This window comes from Notolepis coatsorum, assembly GCF_963971535.1.
Source record: "Notolepis coatsorum genome assembly, chromosome: 2".
In the NCBI taxonomy this organism is placed as follows: domain Eukaryota; kingdom Metazoa; phylum Chordata; class Actinopteri; order Aulopiformes; family Paralepididae; genus Notolepis; species Notolepis coatsorum.
In genome coordinates, this window is record NC_140166.1 from 163,425,226 (window position 1) to 163,443,938 (window position 18,713).

The 18,713-nt window shown below is 43.5% G+C and overlaps 1 protein-coding gene across 1 annotated transcript in view; it reads left to right on the top strand.

Annotated features, from left to right (window-relative positions):
• adcyap1r1b (adenylate cyclase activating polypeptide 1b (pituitary) receptor type I) overlaps nt 1-18,713 on the top strand; it is a gene marked incomplete at both ends in the record, with an annotated part of 69,428 nt that overhangs the window by 30,463 nt on the left and 20,252 nt on the right. The window contains 3 exons of the mRNA XM_084308375.1: nt 2,572-2,677; nt 13,253-13,369; nt 18,102-18,208. Of these exons, the coding sequence (XP_084164501.1) occupies nt 2,572-2,677; nt 13,253-13,369; nt 18,102-18,208 (330 nt within the window). The remainder of the gene's footprint in view (nt 1-2,571; nt 2,678-13,252; nt 13,370-18,101; nt 18,209-18,713) is intronic.

The window sequence follows — 18,713 nt, forward strand, 5'->3', positions numbered from 1 at the left end:
TCTGTCGTGGTCTGCAGTGCCGGGGTGGAGGCCGTCAAAAGGTTGATCTCCTCTTCGTCAGTGTCTCCTTGGTCAGTCTCCTTCGTGGTCCCCTGCTCCACTTTCTTGGGGATGTCTGTGGGCTGGGTTGGATGGTTCTCCCACGGTTGTTGTCGTCGCCTCTGGTTGTGTCCGCAGCTCCTTGGCGGCGTCCCTGGTGGTTCTATGCTGTCGTGGGTCGCTCAGGTCACTGGGTTGTGTTCCTCTCTGTCTGGTCCTGCCGTCGTTCGTGGTTCAGGTCACGCGTCGTCTCACTCGTCCTGTCCTCTCACCAATTCGTGATCTGAGGGTGATAAACACTGCCTTAGAAAACTCCTCACATAAATGATTCAACGCCTTTCTGCTAAAGTGGAAAATCATTTTGGGATTAATTCAATTCATTGTAAATAAAATCACTTAATTGACAATAGGAAATGCAAGCCAATTGCATTAGCAGTGATTCCTTACGTCAAGAAGGTCACATTCACTACAATTTTATCAGATCTTGTATCTAACTAGATCTTCCAGCATTACACTTTAAATAAAATTTGTAAATGAATGGCCAAAGTCTTGAATCAGATAAAATAGCTCCTTGTCTTCATATTCTGATGGTCTTAAATTGAAGTTGATCTTACCTCAGGCCGCGTACGATGGTGTGCTTCTTCAAGATACTTACCTCGCCATGACTTCTCGGTTGTTCTTCACATCTCAGTGTGGCTCATCATAGCATAGCATGGGGAAAAACATAAAATCTAGGTAGCCAGTTAATTTTGCATGAAAAACAATCATTCGTTTTGTCATCTAACCCTAACTAACCTTACTGTCATGCATTTGTCCTAATAAACTAACCTACACTGTAGCACTCAACACTTTGATGACCATTGTTACTCAGCTGATAGAGGTGTGCCCTTTTTGATGTCCTGTCATACAGTGTCAGCTAAATGATCAATGTACGTGTATACCTTGTACATTTAGATAATTGTGTTTCAATTTTGTGGTTGATATTTTGCAGTCATGGAAATGTATTAGTTGTTAAAAGGAATAGTCATGCATGTTATTGGTTATAAACAGAGAATAGAAGGAGGGGATTGTAAGTAAAAGTTGTTTTCATCATTAATCTTTCATCTCGGGCACTTCTCTAATTCATGTGCCTCTTGAAAAGAGATGATGAAAACGACTGGTTAGTTATTGTTAGTATGGGAGTTAGGTAGATTTTCATGACTGCAACATCATCACCTGTGTTTATACTATACTAAGTTGAGTCTCTAGGTGTGGTCAGAGTCCTCTCTAGGCATTTGCATTGCTTTGTCTCCCAAGTGTAAATCTGCATCTAAAGCGATACTTCCTACTATACTAAGTGGAGATACTAAGTTGAGTCTCTATAGGTGTGGTCAGACTGCTATTTGCATTGTCTTTCACTCCACATCGTCTTCAGCTGGTTTGAGTGTTCAAATGTAGATTACTTTGGGGTCTCAATTTAAATGATTGTAGCTGGTCTCACTTTGTGTCTTGTCTGTGTTCAGATGCAAATCACTGGAGTTTCAACTTTTGTGATACAATGTGTTTACACCCATTCTGCATCTTGACCCAGAGCCAGATCTCTTGGTTGTCTGTAAATACAAACACATGTTAATTTTCCACTCTTTTCTAAGACCATCTGAGTGGGTTCTCCTTGATTGTCTGTGAGCTTAACAAAACATCAGCTATTTCTCATCCATCCCGTCCTAGGATGTAATGATAGTGTTATCATTTATCAATCATATCGCATATGTACACAAGCATCATATGAATGTGGAACCACACATTTTGAATCATGTTTAAAAATGTCTTACAATGGAAAGGGCTAGTTATCTTTCATTGGTTCTTTAGATAAACACATTAACTCAAGTGAATATAACCTAAACATCTTACTTTTAAACATAATCTATGTTGTTTGTGTTCCAAGTTTTCAACATTGAAAGCTTATAAAGTCTAATCTAACGCTGTTTATGTGGACTACAATTCCTGTACTGCCATATACTGGGAACCGGAAGTGTTTGTTTAGCTCCCATGGTCAGTATGACCGGTACGCCCACAGATGTATTATAATTCTGAAACAGACATTGTAATTAGCTTTATGTGACTTATAATGTGTAAATTAAAGCACATAAACACTCAAGTGATCTGAGATAGTTGTAATTTACTGTAACTGAGATGATAGTTGTGTATGTACAGTTTCTACGTCAAATGACTCCCTTTTCTGACCTGTACTGTCTTCCGGGAGAAACTGCGTGAGTCCTTAGCACCACATAATAATATGATCACAGGGCTTAGCTAATTGGTTTGATATTTGTCATCATGTTCATATACTTGCTGTTAATGTCCTGAAAGGCAAGAGTGTGTTATGGAGAAGGGCCAAGCGGCTGGGGAGATTCTGCTGTGTCCGCTGTAAAGGGCAACCAGCGCGATGCACTGACGTATCCCTGAATGTCCTTCACCAGGTTGAACCTTATGTAATGTAATTATATTGGATTGAAATGAAGTGTTTTGTGGATTGTGTGTGTCTTCTTCTAGGTTTCAGGCCAGCATGGGGGCCATTCTGACTGTGTCATCAAGATGGAGCAGCAGAAATGCATGGAGAAGATCTTGTCAGACGACCCTGGAAACAGTCCCGAATATGGTATGTTTGTTTGGATATTATGTGTGTGTGTGTGTGTGTGTGTGTGTGTGTGTGTGTGTGTGTGTGTGTGTGTGTGTGTGTGTGTGTGTGTGTGTGTGTGTGTGTGTGTGTGTGTGTGTGTGTGTGTGTGTGTGTGTGTGTGTGTGTGTGTGTGTGTGTGTGTGTGCAAATATTGTGTGTCCATGTAAATGTATGTGTGAGAGTATGTGTGTGTTTGTGAGTGTGTAGTATTTGTGGGTATGTACAGTATGTGAGTGTATGTATGTATGTATGTATGCATGTATTTGTGTAAATGCTCTATTGCATGTGTGTGTGTGCGTGTGTGTGTGTGTGTTGTGGTATGACAGCCCAGGGTGTTACTGATGGTAACTGAATCTATCTCTCTCTCTCTCTTTATCTCTTTATCTCTTTATCTCTCTCTCTTATCTCTCTCTCTATCTCTGTCTCTCCCTCCGTCTCTTTCCTCTCTCTCTCTCTTTCTCTGTCTCTCCCTCCATCTCTTTCCTCTCTCTCTCTCTCTCTCTCTCTCTCTCTCTCTCTCTCTCTCTCTCTCTCTCTCTCTCTCTCTCTCTCTCTCTCTCTCTCTCTGTCTCCCCCTTTGTCTCTTTCTCTCTCCCTCTCTCCTCCTCTTTCTCTCTCTCTCTATCTCTCTCTCTCTCCATCTCTCTCTGTCTCCCTCCATCTCTTTCTCTCTCACTCTCTCTCTCTATCTCTCTGTCTCTTTATCTCTTTACCTCTTTATCTCTCTCTCTCTTTATCTCTCTCTATCTATCTGTCTCTCCCTCCGTCTCTTTCTCTCTCTCTCTCTCTCTCTCTCCTCTCTCTCTCTCTCTCTCTCTCTCTCTCTCTCTCTCTCTCTCTCTCTCTCTCTCTCTCCCTCTCTCTCTCTCTCTGAGGCTCTAGTGGCCCTCAGTATACAGTACCTCGTAGGCACGTCTGTGCACCACTCATTCTCTCTGTCTCGTTCTTTCCGCGGGTAGCTAGTGTCGGCGTACAATATGGCCCCAGTATACGCGCCACTCAAAGAGAGACTAATGGTCTGACTTTTATGAGGCCGTAAAATGTTTGTGTGAGCTCTTTACACCTAAATGAGGTGTTAATGCTGGTTCAGAGCTTTGGGTGTAAGAACTCACGTGTACATTTTATGGCCTCATAAAGTCAGAGCCCCATTCATTGTCTAGGTAGCAGCCCGGGTTTTACATCACCAACTGGAGGGGTCTCTCTCTCTGGAGAGAGTGTTCACTAAATACTGACTGAACTGCCCCGCGACACAGGGAGATTCAAGATTCAAGATTCAAGACATTTATTAGTCACATACTGTACATACACAAGACATGTAGTGAAATGAAGGTGGCCATGCCCGCCTTGATTGTGCAAAAACTACAAATAAAATAACAACATGGACCCCCTGCAATTTGCATACCGCCCCAACAGGTCCACGGAGGACGCCATATCCCATGTGCTGCACACAGCAGCATCACACCTGGACAAGAGGCAGGGGAACTATGTGAGAATGCTATTCATCGACTACAGCTCGGCATTCAATACCATAGTCCCCTCCATACTCATAGCCAAGCTCAGGGACCTGGGCTTGGGCTATGACCTCTGCCAGTGGGTCTTGGACTTCCTGACTGGCAGACCCCAGGTGGTGAGAGCAGGCAACTGCACCAGGGTTTCCGTTAGAAAAAATTGTTGCCGGTCTCCGTGACCTGCAAGATTTCAACTACCGGACAAATGAGATTAATTCCGGTCATAGTTTATTGAGCTTTAAAACAATTGATAGGCAGGCTCATGTCATCCTCAAGGCATGTAGATTTATAATATTATTACTTAAAACTAGGCTACTTTTGCGTATACAGTCATTAATATATTCCAAATAAAATAAGTCCCTCGATACTCCGTCTCCGTGCTGCTGCTGACTTGAAATAAAATAGACCGCGTATGTGGCAGTCGGTCCGACACTGAACAGCAGTCTGTTATAATCACATTTTTATGAGCTAACGAATTCCGTTATATTGGACATTTGTATTAATTATATCAAGCGAAGAACTGAGAAAGCAGAGAGACTGCAACATTATCGTGGTTTGCGTGACTACTCTCTCCACCTCAATGTCACGCGGTCGAAAAGGGCGCTTGTCTATTGGACAGTGGAAATGTGTGTGTGGCTGCGATCCTGTGTGTGCGCGCGCGCGTGTGTGTGTGTCTGTGTGTGTACTGCGGAGCCCAGATCAGCGGAGCCGAGTTTTGACATGGCATTGATCCATTGTTCTATTGAAGCACATTACCTACCACCATCCTCTCGCTAAACAACTTGTAGACCACGGTGTTTTTATGAGTGCCCACAAGTAGCCGTTTTAATAATATAATAAGCCGCGCGCCTCGGTAATAATAATAAGCCGCGTTTTTTCTTCCTTCTTCCCAAGATGCACAGACATAGAGAGAGAGAGAGAGATAGATAGATAGATAGATAGATAGATAGATAGATAGATAGATAGATAGAGAGATTAGATGCAGTGTGCTTGTTTTGCAGTGAGTGCTGCGAGCAGTGGTAATAATAATCACTTCCTATATTTGGTTCGCGTTTGGTCCGATGAAGCGAACCGAGACCTACGTTTTTAAAGCTCTCGCTGACAACGTCGTTGTCATTATTAGAAGCAACGAGGAAACAAATGTAATGATCGTTTCGTTCATCGCATAGGCTATTTAATTTTAGCCTATTTTAATACAATTCAAATAATCAAATTGTGCTTAGACTCAGGGAATTATTTTCACCGGACATTAAGACCGGAGAAATTAAATATGTCGGACTTCAGGAGATTTTGCCGGACAAATACCGGTAATTACCGGCTAACGGAAACGCTGAACTGCACCTCCTCATCCATCACCCTCAACATAGGGGCCCCCCAGGGCTGTGTTCTGAGTCCCCTCCTCTACTCCCTGTACACACACGACTGTGTGGCTCAGCGGAGTAGCAATACAATCGTCAAATTTGCTGACGACACAGTGGTGGTGGGCCTGATCTCTGCCAACGACGAGAGGGCCTACCTGGAAGAGGTCAAGGTCCTGGCGGGATGGTGCCAGGAAAACAGCCTCTCCCTGAACGTCAGCAAAACAAAGGAGATGATTGTGGACTTCAGGAGGTCGGGGGTCAAGGACTACAGCCCCCTCAGCATCGACGGGGCACCGGTTGAGAGAGTCAACAGCTTTAAGTACCTCGGAGCCTACATATCCGAGGACTTGACATGGACCACACACATTAACAGTGTTGTGAAGAAGGCACGACAACGCCTCTACTTCCTCAGGCGCCTAAGGAAGTTCCAAGTCAGCCAGAAGATCCTTAAGAACTTCTACTCATGTACAATAGAGAGCATCTTGACCGGCAACATCACCTCCTGGTTTGGGAATAGCACTGCACAAGACCAAAGCAGACTACAAAGAGTGACACGTTCAGCCGAACGCACAATTGGAGGGGGGCTCCCCACCCTCCAGAACATTTACTACAAGCGTTGCAAGGGCAAGGCTAAGAGAATCATTAAAGACTCCAGTCACCCGAACAACTGCCTCTTTGAACTGCTGCCGTCAGGCAAGCGATACAGGAGTCTCAAGGCGAGCACAGAAAGACTCAGAAGAAGCTTCTATCCCCAGGCCATCAGGCTGCTAAACGAACAATGAATGAACACTACACAACAACAACCACCAAACGCACATAGCACACACATCCACACGCACACACTCACTTTAAACAAACACACTGTAGCACCCACTCCACACACTTATAGCACACACCCACTTTAAACAAACACACTGTAGCACCCACTCCCCACACTTTATATTTATGGATGAAGGATTGCACTACAAACTCGTACACCTTACTGTAAATTGTACCTAAAATTGTACCTCATCCCATTTCTGCTTTGCACTAGATAGTACTGTACATTAGTACACTGCATAGTATTGTGTATTGTATATTATATGGTAACTCAGAACATTGTACATATGTCTATACCGAACACTGTGACCTCATTTTCTTCTTCTAAATTCATGCTATATTATGTTATTATGTTATTTGATACTATCTTGTCTAGCACAGTCTCTGGAGCGTAACAGTAAGAAGCATTTTGTATGAAAGTATTCTGTACTTCTGTATGACAACTATTAAAGAACTTGAATAGATAATAAAATAAGACATGGTAAAAAGTACTAAGATAAAATACAATACAATGCTAAGCTTAGGAATGAAAAGGTAATGAGTCCTATATACACTACTATACAATATACAGTTATATCTGTAACTGATGTAAACAAGATGCAAGTCTTTCTCTGGTCTGCATCCCCTTAACAATTGTGTGTATTGAGCCGTACTGTATTGTACCCATTCTGCAATCTGTTAATAAAGTTTTCAATCAATCAATCAATCAATCAATCAATCAATCAATCAATCAATCAATCAATCAATCAATCAATCAATCAATCAATACTATATATAACTATACTATACTAGCTATACTAACTATACTATACAAAAACATACAGTTTTAGAACATAATACAATCTTAAAAGGGGTGGCATTCCCCTTTAACTAGTGTTTTCTCATATCACATACAGTATATTGTATATTGTAAACAACATAAGAAATATCCATCAGGTCTAAATTACAACTCACTGTGGCTGATGGACAAAAGCAATTTGTTGCAATCTGTCTTGAAAGTGACACCAGTAACTGGGAGACTGGGGGGGGGGGGGGTGTTAGCAGAGGGTGGCCAAGGTCATGGAATTCATTGGCAGCCTCAATGTATGTCGAAGGTCAATGTATCAGCACCAGCGTGGCTGTTATAGAGACACACAACCCCTGCTAGGTTGTATCCAATCGACCTATCTCAAGCTCCACCCTCTTTTCTTGATCCTCCAATCTGATCCTTCCCTCTGACAGCGACCGTTGTGATCAGAGGATCAAGAAAAGAGGGCGGGTTTGAGATAGGTGGGTTGGTCCTCTTGTCTTACTTTGATCCACCAGCAGCTTCCCTCAGTACAGTGAAAATGAGTCATCTCTTAAAATCGTATTTTCTTAGAAAAATAAGAAACATCTTATTGTTGCTGTGATTGAAAATGTGAGCTGTGGACGTTTCCTAACCCTGTAAGACCCTCGGTTGGAAAATTACAACATCACTTTTAGCTTTTAGCTATTTAAAAAAAAGTCTTTAAATGTTTATTTGAACTGTTGAATGTTTTATATGTCTGCACTTTATGTGCTCATTTTATGCCTGTCTTTTTTCTGTTGTGAAGCACTTTGAGCTGCAGTTTCTGTATGAAAGGTGCTATACAAATAAAGTTTATTATTATTATTAAAAAAAAATTGCACATTTACATAGTGAGAGAAAACGGTGCTTTTTCAATGTATGTGATGTATAGATTGGGGAGAGAGGACCACAGCTAAAAACGGTGGTAATGAAATGTGCATGGTTCGCTTTAGAAAACGGTGATAGAAGAAGAGGCAGTAGCCATCACTGCAGAAGGTTTAGCAGCCAGCCGAATGTTTACATTCCTTGTAAGAACATAGATAACAGAGTGTAGGCCCAGAGCAGGAGGAGAGGGGTGACCTCTTTAATGCAACAGTGGATGAAACGTTTAATGGTGTGAAAGGTTAGCAGTCGTCATGACAGCACGTCGCATGACAACCAGGAGAGGGGCGGGGGGCCGTCGTTGCTACGACGAAGACCTATAAGTCGAACGGTGTTTCCGGGTAGGGCAGACTAGAATCTGACCGAGAGCGAGTAGGACTGAGATCACACAGAGGACCTTCTCTCCTCTCATCACGAGAGAGGGGGGGGGGGGGGGGAGGAAGAATGCCATGACATCAGTAGCTTCGGCTACCACGAGGATGGTCTTAGGCTAACGAACAGGCCTGAACACTATTGGACTGAATCACAAAAGGACAATCTGAACACACCGAAAGATCATTAGAATAGACTCTTCAAGGACGATACAATTTGATAACATCTGATAACATCTGATTATGAGGTTTCTGTTTAGAGAAATAAAACAACGCTTTTCCTCACAAGGTATCTCACGTTGTCGAAGTGTCGAATTCTTACGGAAGTGGAGGAGTATTATGGTTTATGGATTGCACTAATGGGGGAAGATAAGGATCTTATCTACCAGTATCGGAGACGTCAGGACCATTAAAAGTACACAACGCAGAGGAATTGGATGGAGAGCCAAACAGACGAAGACGTGATACTGGCCAGTTTGATCAGAATCTAACAGATGGTGCCGTGACCCGGATTTGCAAGAGATTAAAACAACGGGAACAGTTGGTTGTTGATGACAGCCAGAAAGCAAGAGATAAGAACAACGGATAAAGACTTTTTCAATAATGGGGCGACAGTGGACAACAGTCATCAATGTGTGGGAGAATCATGATCGAAGCAAGGCCGGCCAGCCCTGGGAGAGAGCGGCGAGTCGAGCGGTCAGGAGGCAAACCAGCGCTGTAGGGGAAACAGCGCTCCGATCAAAAATGTGAGTTCACTGTGCACACGGTTGTTTTGATTTTAAGCCAAATAAAAACGAACAGATAGTGAATCCGTAAACGTAAACATTTCTAGTTTGACGCAGAGAGCCATGGTGAAAATCGAGGGTGTTATCTACAGAGAATGAAAAGCAAATGAGGCAGGCTGCACAGTTTTGGTTTAAGGAGGGTAAATGCGAGATGAGGAAAGGGGGGGGGGGGCGCTTGAATCAGATCGAAAAATTGTTATGGCGGGACTGTTTTCATAACAGAAGGAAAGTCGAAAGGAGATTGTACCAGTGTGTATTATGTCCGATCAGGCAAGAGTATTAGTCTGAGAAAGCGTCCCCTGATAATGGATAGGAAAGAAGGAAGGGCAGCGGCCGTTTGTTGAGAGAGTAGCCATTTGCACCGAGTCAAAATGGCCGCAGAGCCACGAGGGGTTTAGAATCAGGAAGTGACACGTCACCTACAATCCTCTAGACTGAGTTTTGGCCGCCATCTAGGGGGGCAGTGGGATAATACAGGCAAATGGAGGAGTAGGTCGCCACCTAGTGGCGGAGGGGGGGGGGGGGGGTAGTGCTGGGGAGTTTCCATTACCCATAGGGGAATATTTAGAGTTTAATTCAATTAAGGAGTTTAATTGCGGAGGGGGGGGGGGTAGTGCTGGGGAGTTTCCATTACCCATAGGGGAATATTTAGAGTTTAATTCAATTAAGGAGTTTAATTGCGGAGGGGGGGGGGGGGTAGTGCTGGGGAGTTTCCATTACCCATAGGCGAATATGTAGAGTTTAAGTTAATTAAGGAGTTGAATTTTTTCAAAATTACCAACTGCTTGTGTGTATACACGGTGGTGTATGTGAGAACTTTGTAAAGGAACTCAAAGTGTGGTATATAGAGCGACGGTGACAGCTCCAGGGCGATGGTAGACAGCCCCGTAGGGTATATAGAGCGACGTGACAGCTCCAGGGCGACGGTAGACAGCCCCGTAGGGTATAGAGCGACGGTGACAGCTCCAGGGCGATGGTAGACAGCCCCGTAGGGTATAGAGCGACGGTGACAGCTCCAGGGCGATGGTAGACAGCCCCGTAGGGTATAGAGCGACGGTGACAGCTCCAGGGCGACGGTAGACAGCCCCGTAGGGTATAGAGCAACGGTGACAGCTCCAGGGCGACGGTAGACAGCCCCGTAGGGTATAGGGCGACGGACAGCTCTGTTGTATGTTAGATGATAGTACGAGTACGTATGTGAGTTAGGAGCAGGGAACCAACCTGCTCTGTTGTATGTTAGAGCGATGCAAATAGTTTTAGGCACTGATTCTGGGTTTTTTGGTTGTTGCACTGTTTTTGGGTTATCACAAAGAGGCGGGAAGAGGGTCCGTGCGTGAGGATACCAAGTGCGTGGGATGCCAAAAGATAGGGGGACAGGGCTTATGTTGTGTGCTCGGTTGTAGGTTATTATCATAATAATAAGATCGATATACAGGTTAATTAAATAAGTTTAATTATGAAATAAGAGGGAGTTCGATCTCCAGTGGGGCCTTCTCACACCTAATAAATAGGCAGAGTCTTGAGGGGACACGTCACCAGAAAGAACTGGCGCGCGCTGGGGGTCAACCGTGGGACAAACGTAGAGCGCCGAGTGGGTATCGTTTAGCTGCTGGTGTCACGCCGGAAGACAACAAAACAGGGAACAGCCCTGTAGGATTAGATATGGGTGTTGAGAAGGTGGGGGACTAATAGAGAACAAATAGGGGCTTGCAGAGGAAAAAAAATATATATAGAGAACGAGCTGCAGGCCCAAAGCCACGGTAGACTAATAGAAAACACAGGGTCGAGTGTACAGAAAGACTGCCGGTGTTGTGTTTCTGCTTTCAAGGGGGGAATGACACCGACAGCGATGGAGATGGCCAGGAGACAGACTGGAGGAGGAGGAAGCCGCAGGGGCCAGGCACAGCAGCCTGGTACACAGATGATCCACGACGAGAGGGAGGAGACGGCGGCGGTGGAGATGAGCCTCAACCAAGATGACCGACAGGGCGGAGATGACCGACAGGGCGGAGATGACCGACGAGGCGGAGTCCAGCGGTCGCAGGCGGTGTTGCCCAGGGGAGAACGAGGCAGACATCGGAGGGGCCTTCACGGCGGAGATGCTGTTTAGAGAGCGTTTTGAAACAACAGAGCACGGGCGGTGAATCATGAACAAACAGGGACTTCCTTTCAGAGTCAAGCAGGAGATCGAGAGACGAGACAACAGCGAGAAGTCCTGTGTTCATTGATTAGGAGTATGAGATATAAATGGAGGATTCATATATAAGATATATGTATAGAAGGATATATATATATATATAGAAGGTAGATATAACTGAGAACAGTAGAACAACAGGATATAATTATTGGGAGCAGACAGGGGGGCTCCAATGGTTATGAGTCGTTGGATGTTGTTGGTTTTGGTGGTCGGTTTCGGTTCCCTTTGTGCACGAAGGGGGGCGCAAACAGACATCAGGCAGCAGGATCACTGGGTTGACCGTGGGCCGTCTTTGTTTCTTGTGCACGAGAGACGAGGTTGGTTTGCTTCAACCACAGGCTATTTTTGGCATAATTAATTGAAAAACCAAATAATGATTTATGATTCTGAAGGGGTGATAAGAATCAAGGGGGGATTGAGAGAAAACGGTGCTTTTTCAATGTATGTGATGTATAGATTGGGGAGAGAGGACCACAGCTAAAAACGGTGGTAATGAAATGTGCATGGTTCGCTTTAGAAAACGGTGATAGAAGAAGAGGCAGTAGCCATCACTGCAGAAGGTTTAGCAGCCAGCCGAATGTTTACATTCCTTGTAAGAACATAGATAACAGAGTGTAGGCCCAGAGCAGGAGGAGAGGGGTGACCTCTTTAATGCAACAGTGGATGAAACGTTTAATGGTGTGAAAGGTTAGCAGTCGTCATGACAGCACGTCGCATGACAACCAGGAGAGGGGCGGGGGGCCGTCGTTGCTACGACGAAGACCTATAAGTCGAACGGTGTTTCCGGGTAGGGCAGACTAGAATCTGACCGAGAGCGAGTAGGACTGAGATCACACAGAGGACCTTCTCTCCTCTCATCACGAGAGAGGGGGGGGGGGGGGGGAGGAAGAATGCCATGACATCAGTAGCTTCGGCTACCACGAGGATGGTCTTAGGCTAACGAACAGGCCTGAACACTATTGGACTGAATCACAAAAGGACAATCTGAACACACCGAAAGATCATTAGAATAGACTCTTCAAGGACGATACAATTTGATAACATCTGATAACATCTGATTATGAGGTTTCTGTTTAGAGAAATAAAACAACGCTTTTCCTCACAAGGTATCTCACGTTGTCGAAGTGTCGAATTCTTACGGAAGTGGAGGAGTATTATGGTTTATGGATTGCACTAATGGGGGAAGATAAGGATCTTATCTACCAGTATCGGAGACGTCAGGACCATTAAAAGTACACAACGCAGAGGAATTGGATGGAGAGCCAAACAGACGAAGACGTGATACTGGCCAGTTTGATCAGAATCTAACAATAGTCAATGGGTCCTGTCGTTCAGCCTCACAATGCTATTGGATAGTAAATGTGTTTATAGGTCCCACATTCTGGCCTCTGAAGTTGATAATGTCAATTTAATTTGGGCCGCCTCTGTTCAAACCTCCCCCGCCCCCCTGTATCCTCCCCTTACACCCCTCACCTGGTCGTCCCTCCCTTTTCCCTGAAAGCTTAAGAGGCAAACTCACAGAATGACAGGGTGGTACTTGATCATTTCTCCTGGCTAAGAACATCAAGTCCTCTACGGAACTCCTGAATCTAAAATGTATTTGATTTAGCAATGTTTAAACAATTTGATAAACCATGAAGATTTGATCACACTCATAATTAACCTCTCCGGTTCAAGTTTCTTTAATAGTTGTCATACAGAAGTACAGAATACTTTCATACAAAATGCTTCTTACTGTTCCACCACAGAATCTATATGTCTTTTAAAACACAGGAAGTCGTGTCTTTTCTCTGATCATAATGTTTTGTGTGTTTTGTCCCCAGGCCCTTGCCCATGGATGTGGGACAACCTGACATGCTGGCAGCCTGCCAGGGTGGGGGAGGTGGTGGAGGTCAACTGTCCTGAGCTGTTCTCTGAGTTCATCAGCGAAGAGGACTATGGTCAGTTGGTGTTAGGATGACATGGACTAGACTGTAGATGGAGGACAGGAGTTAGGATGATGGCAGGAGTCTTGAGGCTGTAGAATGTAGATCGAGGACAGGAGTTAGGATGGCATGGATTACAGTGGACCGTAGCTGAAGGACATTTTAAAGGAGTTAATTTAATTGTGGGATCACTTTAGCCATTTTGGTCTTTTCTGAGAGCGAAAACTCCCACTTCTCTTCCAGGCAGACAAGAGCCGTCATTGAAAGTGTGAACAGGTGCAATAATCGCAATGAAAACAAGAGATATTTTTGTTATTGTCAGTAGTATAGTGTTGGGAACTATTAAATTGACAAATGTGCTACCTTAAAAGATTTATACATTCCAGGTTTTGAAAAAGATGCTTATGACATCATATGAAACATTGTGTGCTTGTGTGCGCCTTGTGTACATGCTGCTGGTGTGTGCAGGGCCGTTTCTAAATTTTTGGGGGCCCCTATTTTGTGAAACTATGGTGGGGGGATTCCAAACCCTTTAAAGTGCACCAGATTGATGCATTTAAATGTTAAATGCATGCCCACCTTAACTCATTATGCACCAACCACGTAATATTACGTGTTTGCTCGCCAACCGTTGGACACCAAAAACTTAAAGGGGACCTGCATTGCTATTCCTAGCACTATTTGGGCAACTTTACACAATTCCTGTGAGTCTATGGAAGACATCTGTAAGGTTTATTTAAAAAAAATCATTGTTTTATATTTCTAATGGAGTACTCAAAAGCATCATTTTCCAGCCTCAAGATTTCAGCCTGTTATTGGCTGGGCTCCGCCCATAAGCACTTTCAGTGACAGTCATCCACACAGTCTGCGAGTGGCAGACAGAGAGAGAGAGAGAGAGAGAGAGAGAGAGAGAGAGAGAGAGAGAGAGAGAGAGAGAGAGAGAGAGAGAGAGAGAGAGAGAGAGAGCACTGTGTAAACACAGCTGTGTGCGAGATACGCAGGTCCCCTTCTCTTTCTCTCTCTCCCTCTCCCGTTTGAGGAAGTCTTCCACTGTGCCGTGCGCTACAGCTATAGACGGGGCGTTCGTTTCATGCTCCCGAATCGAGAGAGATAGAGAGGGGGAGAGAGAGAGACAGACCGAGAGACGACAGCGCGGCGCGCATGTGTGTATGTGTGCTCTGTCGCGAGGGTCTATCTGATTCTCCCTCTCTCTCTCGCTCGCTCTCTGTCAAACCCCGTTTGGTGCGCTACAACCACAGAGCCAATCGGATCACTATCCGCTCCATCCTCACCACGTGACGTCACCATGCGAGTCAAATCAGAACGACCTGATTAAAATGGAGCAGGAAATTAATGACCTGAATGACGGCATTCCGCCAATATGGTATTTAGAGACACAAACACATTGATACTAACTCCTATTACTATAATACAATGCTAGACACTGAAAAAAGACATTTATAATGCATGTCACCTTTAATATTATCGATTTTAATATCAATATTACACTCACGGACCTATATGTTACCGCTGAAAGCCATACTGACACGCCAAAAGTGCAATACCGGACATATACTGCTAGGTGGCAGTATCGCCCACCCTTTGAAACCCTGTTCCAGACCCTGTGTCACATCTAATGTCCTCCGGGCGGAGAATTTGGTCCAGGCAAGTCTAACGCTTCACCCGATCACATTGGAACGTGTCCATGGCCACTCGATGCATGTGTTGTGCCGGATTATGTCTGGGACCCGATGGACACCAATACTGGAAATCGCGATCAGACAATTGGAATATTCTTTTTGGAATACAGCCGATCAAAGGTAAGGACTATCTGACATCAATTCCTCCTTGATCCTACAATGATTTCATATCGATCCAGCTGATCAGCATCTGTGGTGTTCAAAACGAATGCCGTTGATGACGATCAGAGCATCAAACCCCCCCCCCCCCCCCCCCTTTGATGCATTCATGATGAAACTAAATACCTATTATATACATTTGATATGGAAATAGTAGCGTGTCCAGGCGAGAAACGCCAACGACTTTAGAAAAATTCATATAGTGCCCTATAACTCAGCTTTTCAGGAATTAGCCCAGATCACTCCTAAACTATACAATATTCACCACGGGATAACGCGTGAACGTATACATGTAGAATTATCTCTTTTTTGCATGTTCAACGGGAGAAAGTGACTGTCAAATGAGCATAGTATTGTCTCCATAGCTATAATATAGAATATAGATATAGCTCTCCAAACATAGTGACGCACAGTGAAAATAGGCTATGGAAAGCTGGCGCATTAGCTACAGGGATAAGGGTAATGGCTGGCGTGTTTAGAGGAAAATAGGCTAGATCTGTGAAAAAAACGTATATATTTTTTTCTCACAAATCCAAATGAAACATCTCAAGTTGACCCCAGCAATGACAGAAAATGATTAAGCATTACATCACACGACGGAGTGTGTTATACAAATTATATCACGCCTATGGGTGGTTGTTAGGCCCAAGGCACAGCCGAGGGTCGTTAGACCCCCATAGGCGTGATCTAATTTGTATAACACATGACTTCAAGTGATGTAATGCGTTTATACAATGACAGAATTCACCCAACCTTATTGCTATACAATAAACACAGTAATTGAAGCATAATGGAGATTTATTCACAAAACCATCCACAGAGAAAGTAGATCCAATAGTAGATCCACTAGTAGACACCAGAGGGAGCTCCACAAACCATGTTAAACCCAGATTTGGCTCAAACAAGGGACTAAATGCTCTACCCAGAGCTGTAAAGGAATGTGAATCACTTTCAAAACCAAAAGAGAGCAACTACGGGAGACTGCAATTCGAAACTGACCCCTGTAAATGTCCTAACCCAACCCCCTCCAGTAAATGTCCTAACCCAATAATACACAAGACCCTTTTCTTGGGACCAAGTAAGGTTTCGTCGATAATCCAATGTACAGTTACCCCCCCCCCCCCCCACCCGCCTACCCAACCCCCCCACCCACCCAACCACCTCCAATGTACAGTTTCCCCACCCCACCTACCCAACCCCCCTCCCCCTCCACCCCACCTACCCAACCTCCTCCAATGTACAGTTTCTTCAAATGTATATACTCTCTTTTTTAGACTATTTTTGTATCACAAACAGTACTGTATTTGTAAATCTGGTATGTCATAAATGTATAGATGTATCAGTACTGTCTATCTGTATGTCATGTATGTATGTTATGATGAATTGAAAATGGGGGACCCTGATGTAAACAAGATGAAAGTCTTTCTCTGGTCTGCATCCCCTTAACAATTGTGTGTATTGAGCCGTACTGTATTGTACCCATTCTGCAATCTGTTAATAACATTTTCAATCAATCAATCAATCAATAAAATTGTTAACAGAATTCGGCTATAGGGCGACAATAATGTGGTCAAGAGGCATGGTTTCTATCTTGAGCCTGAACTGGCGTGGTTTCTTTTATTCACATGGAAAGATCAGCAGTAACATACAGGTCTTCTCTCACTGAGAGACATAGGGGGAGAGAACTAAGTGGGAGGATACATTTGCTTTTATACTCGCCACAAAGTGGTGTACCTGGGTGGCTCCGCCTAGAGCGCCCTCTAGTGGGAACAGATATATATGCAACTAAACAGTCACTGGAGGAGACAGTTATATATGCAGGTAAACAGTTACTAGTGTAAACAGCCATATGTACAGTTAGACAGTTACTAACAATCCTACACAGAACCTCTGATCTCAAAATCTGATCGACAGCCATTTAATTTTTTTTAAATGTCAGAGCTTTTTCTTTTGTTTCACAATGGGTCATGACAAATTAATTACATAATCCATGTGTATGTAATGAACTAACATATTCCAGTTGACTGTATCTTTTTTGGAGGATTTGTTCAAAAGCTATTCATACTTCCATTTTTCTATCTAAGGCGGATTGATTCAGACAGAAAAAAAAGTAATTCGGTTGTGGGAGGGATCTGGGGTCACGTGGAGTGTGTTATACAAAATAACAACTGGTAACTTGACTGTTTCAGCCAATCAGAATCAAGAAATGTGCATGCCATTGTATAATAATAAATAGGAAACATTGGGGCTCCCCTACATCAAGAAACTCCTGAAAACGTACAGGATTTACCAAACCTGCATTATAACATCTCCCAAATCCAAATAAATGAGAGAGATACTGCATTTTCCTTAAATTTCTGACTTACAATATTGAAATTTAAATGGAACTATTTAAGATAAAGTTAAAGGTAAATAAAGTTTGAAAATGCAACTACATTTTTGTCAGTAAGCTACTTATGTATATATATTTTTTTTAATAAAGAAACGCCCACTTGCGGTCATAAGCAGTAGCCTATCTGTAATTCTTTTTAAGCTGGTGATTTGTTACATCCCTACAGGATATATACAGTATACAGTGTATTGAGTGAATAGTTGTAGCCTTCCTCAGCTGTCTTGTTGTACAAAACGTGTAAGTCGCTTTTGATAAAAGCATCAGCTAAATGACTAAATGTAAATATGTAAATGATAAAAAAAAAAAATATATATATATATATGTATACTATATATATATATATATATATATATATATATATATATATATATATATATCTTTTTTTATAAAAAATAAAATTATGGCATTTTAGGGGGCCCTATGCAACCGCATAGTCCGCATAATTATGGCAAGAAACGGGCCTGGCCTTGTGTAAATGCTGCTTGTTTGTTTGCAGAGCCGGGGAAGGTGAGCCGTAACTGCACAGAGTTCGGCTGGGACCATGAGACCATCCCACACTACGTGGACGCCTGTCTCTTCGACGAGGGCAACAGCACCCACCCAGTAAGCATTATACTGTAGCACCTCCCACTAACCCTGCATGGTGTCTTACTGTTAAAGGTAGAATCTGCGATGCAGTCAAACAATGACCGCTATAGCAAAAGAGCCCCGCTTTGCTATTGCGCTTTGTTAACTTGTTTTTATTTGTTTTGGTCTGACATGTGGGTTTGTGTTTAGTGACTTCTTCTCCACACCTTTCTTGGCAGAGCCTGAGCAATAGTAACCCCTCCCCCACTCAAATCCAACCCCACACATCAGACCAAAAATAGAAACAAAACGCAGTACCAAAAGGGTCTCTTTTGTCTAGAGGTTGCTGTTTGATGACATTACAGATTCATAGAATCAAACCATAAACAAGGTGGCCTATTTGGGATGTTGGAGCCTAATGTGAAAAACTATGTGATTTGAAATTTGTATACCGTATGTCTGCACTTTATGTGCTCATTTAGCATTTTTGTGTTTCTTACTGCTTTGAAGCACTTTGAGCTGCAATTCTTGTATGAAAGGT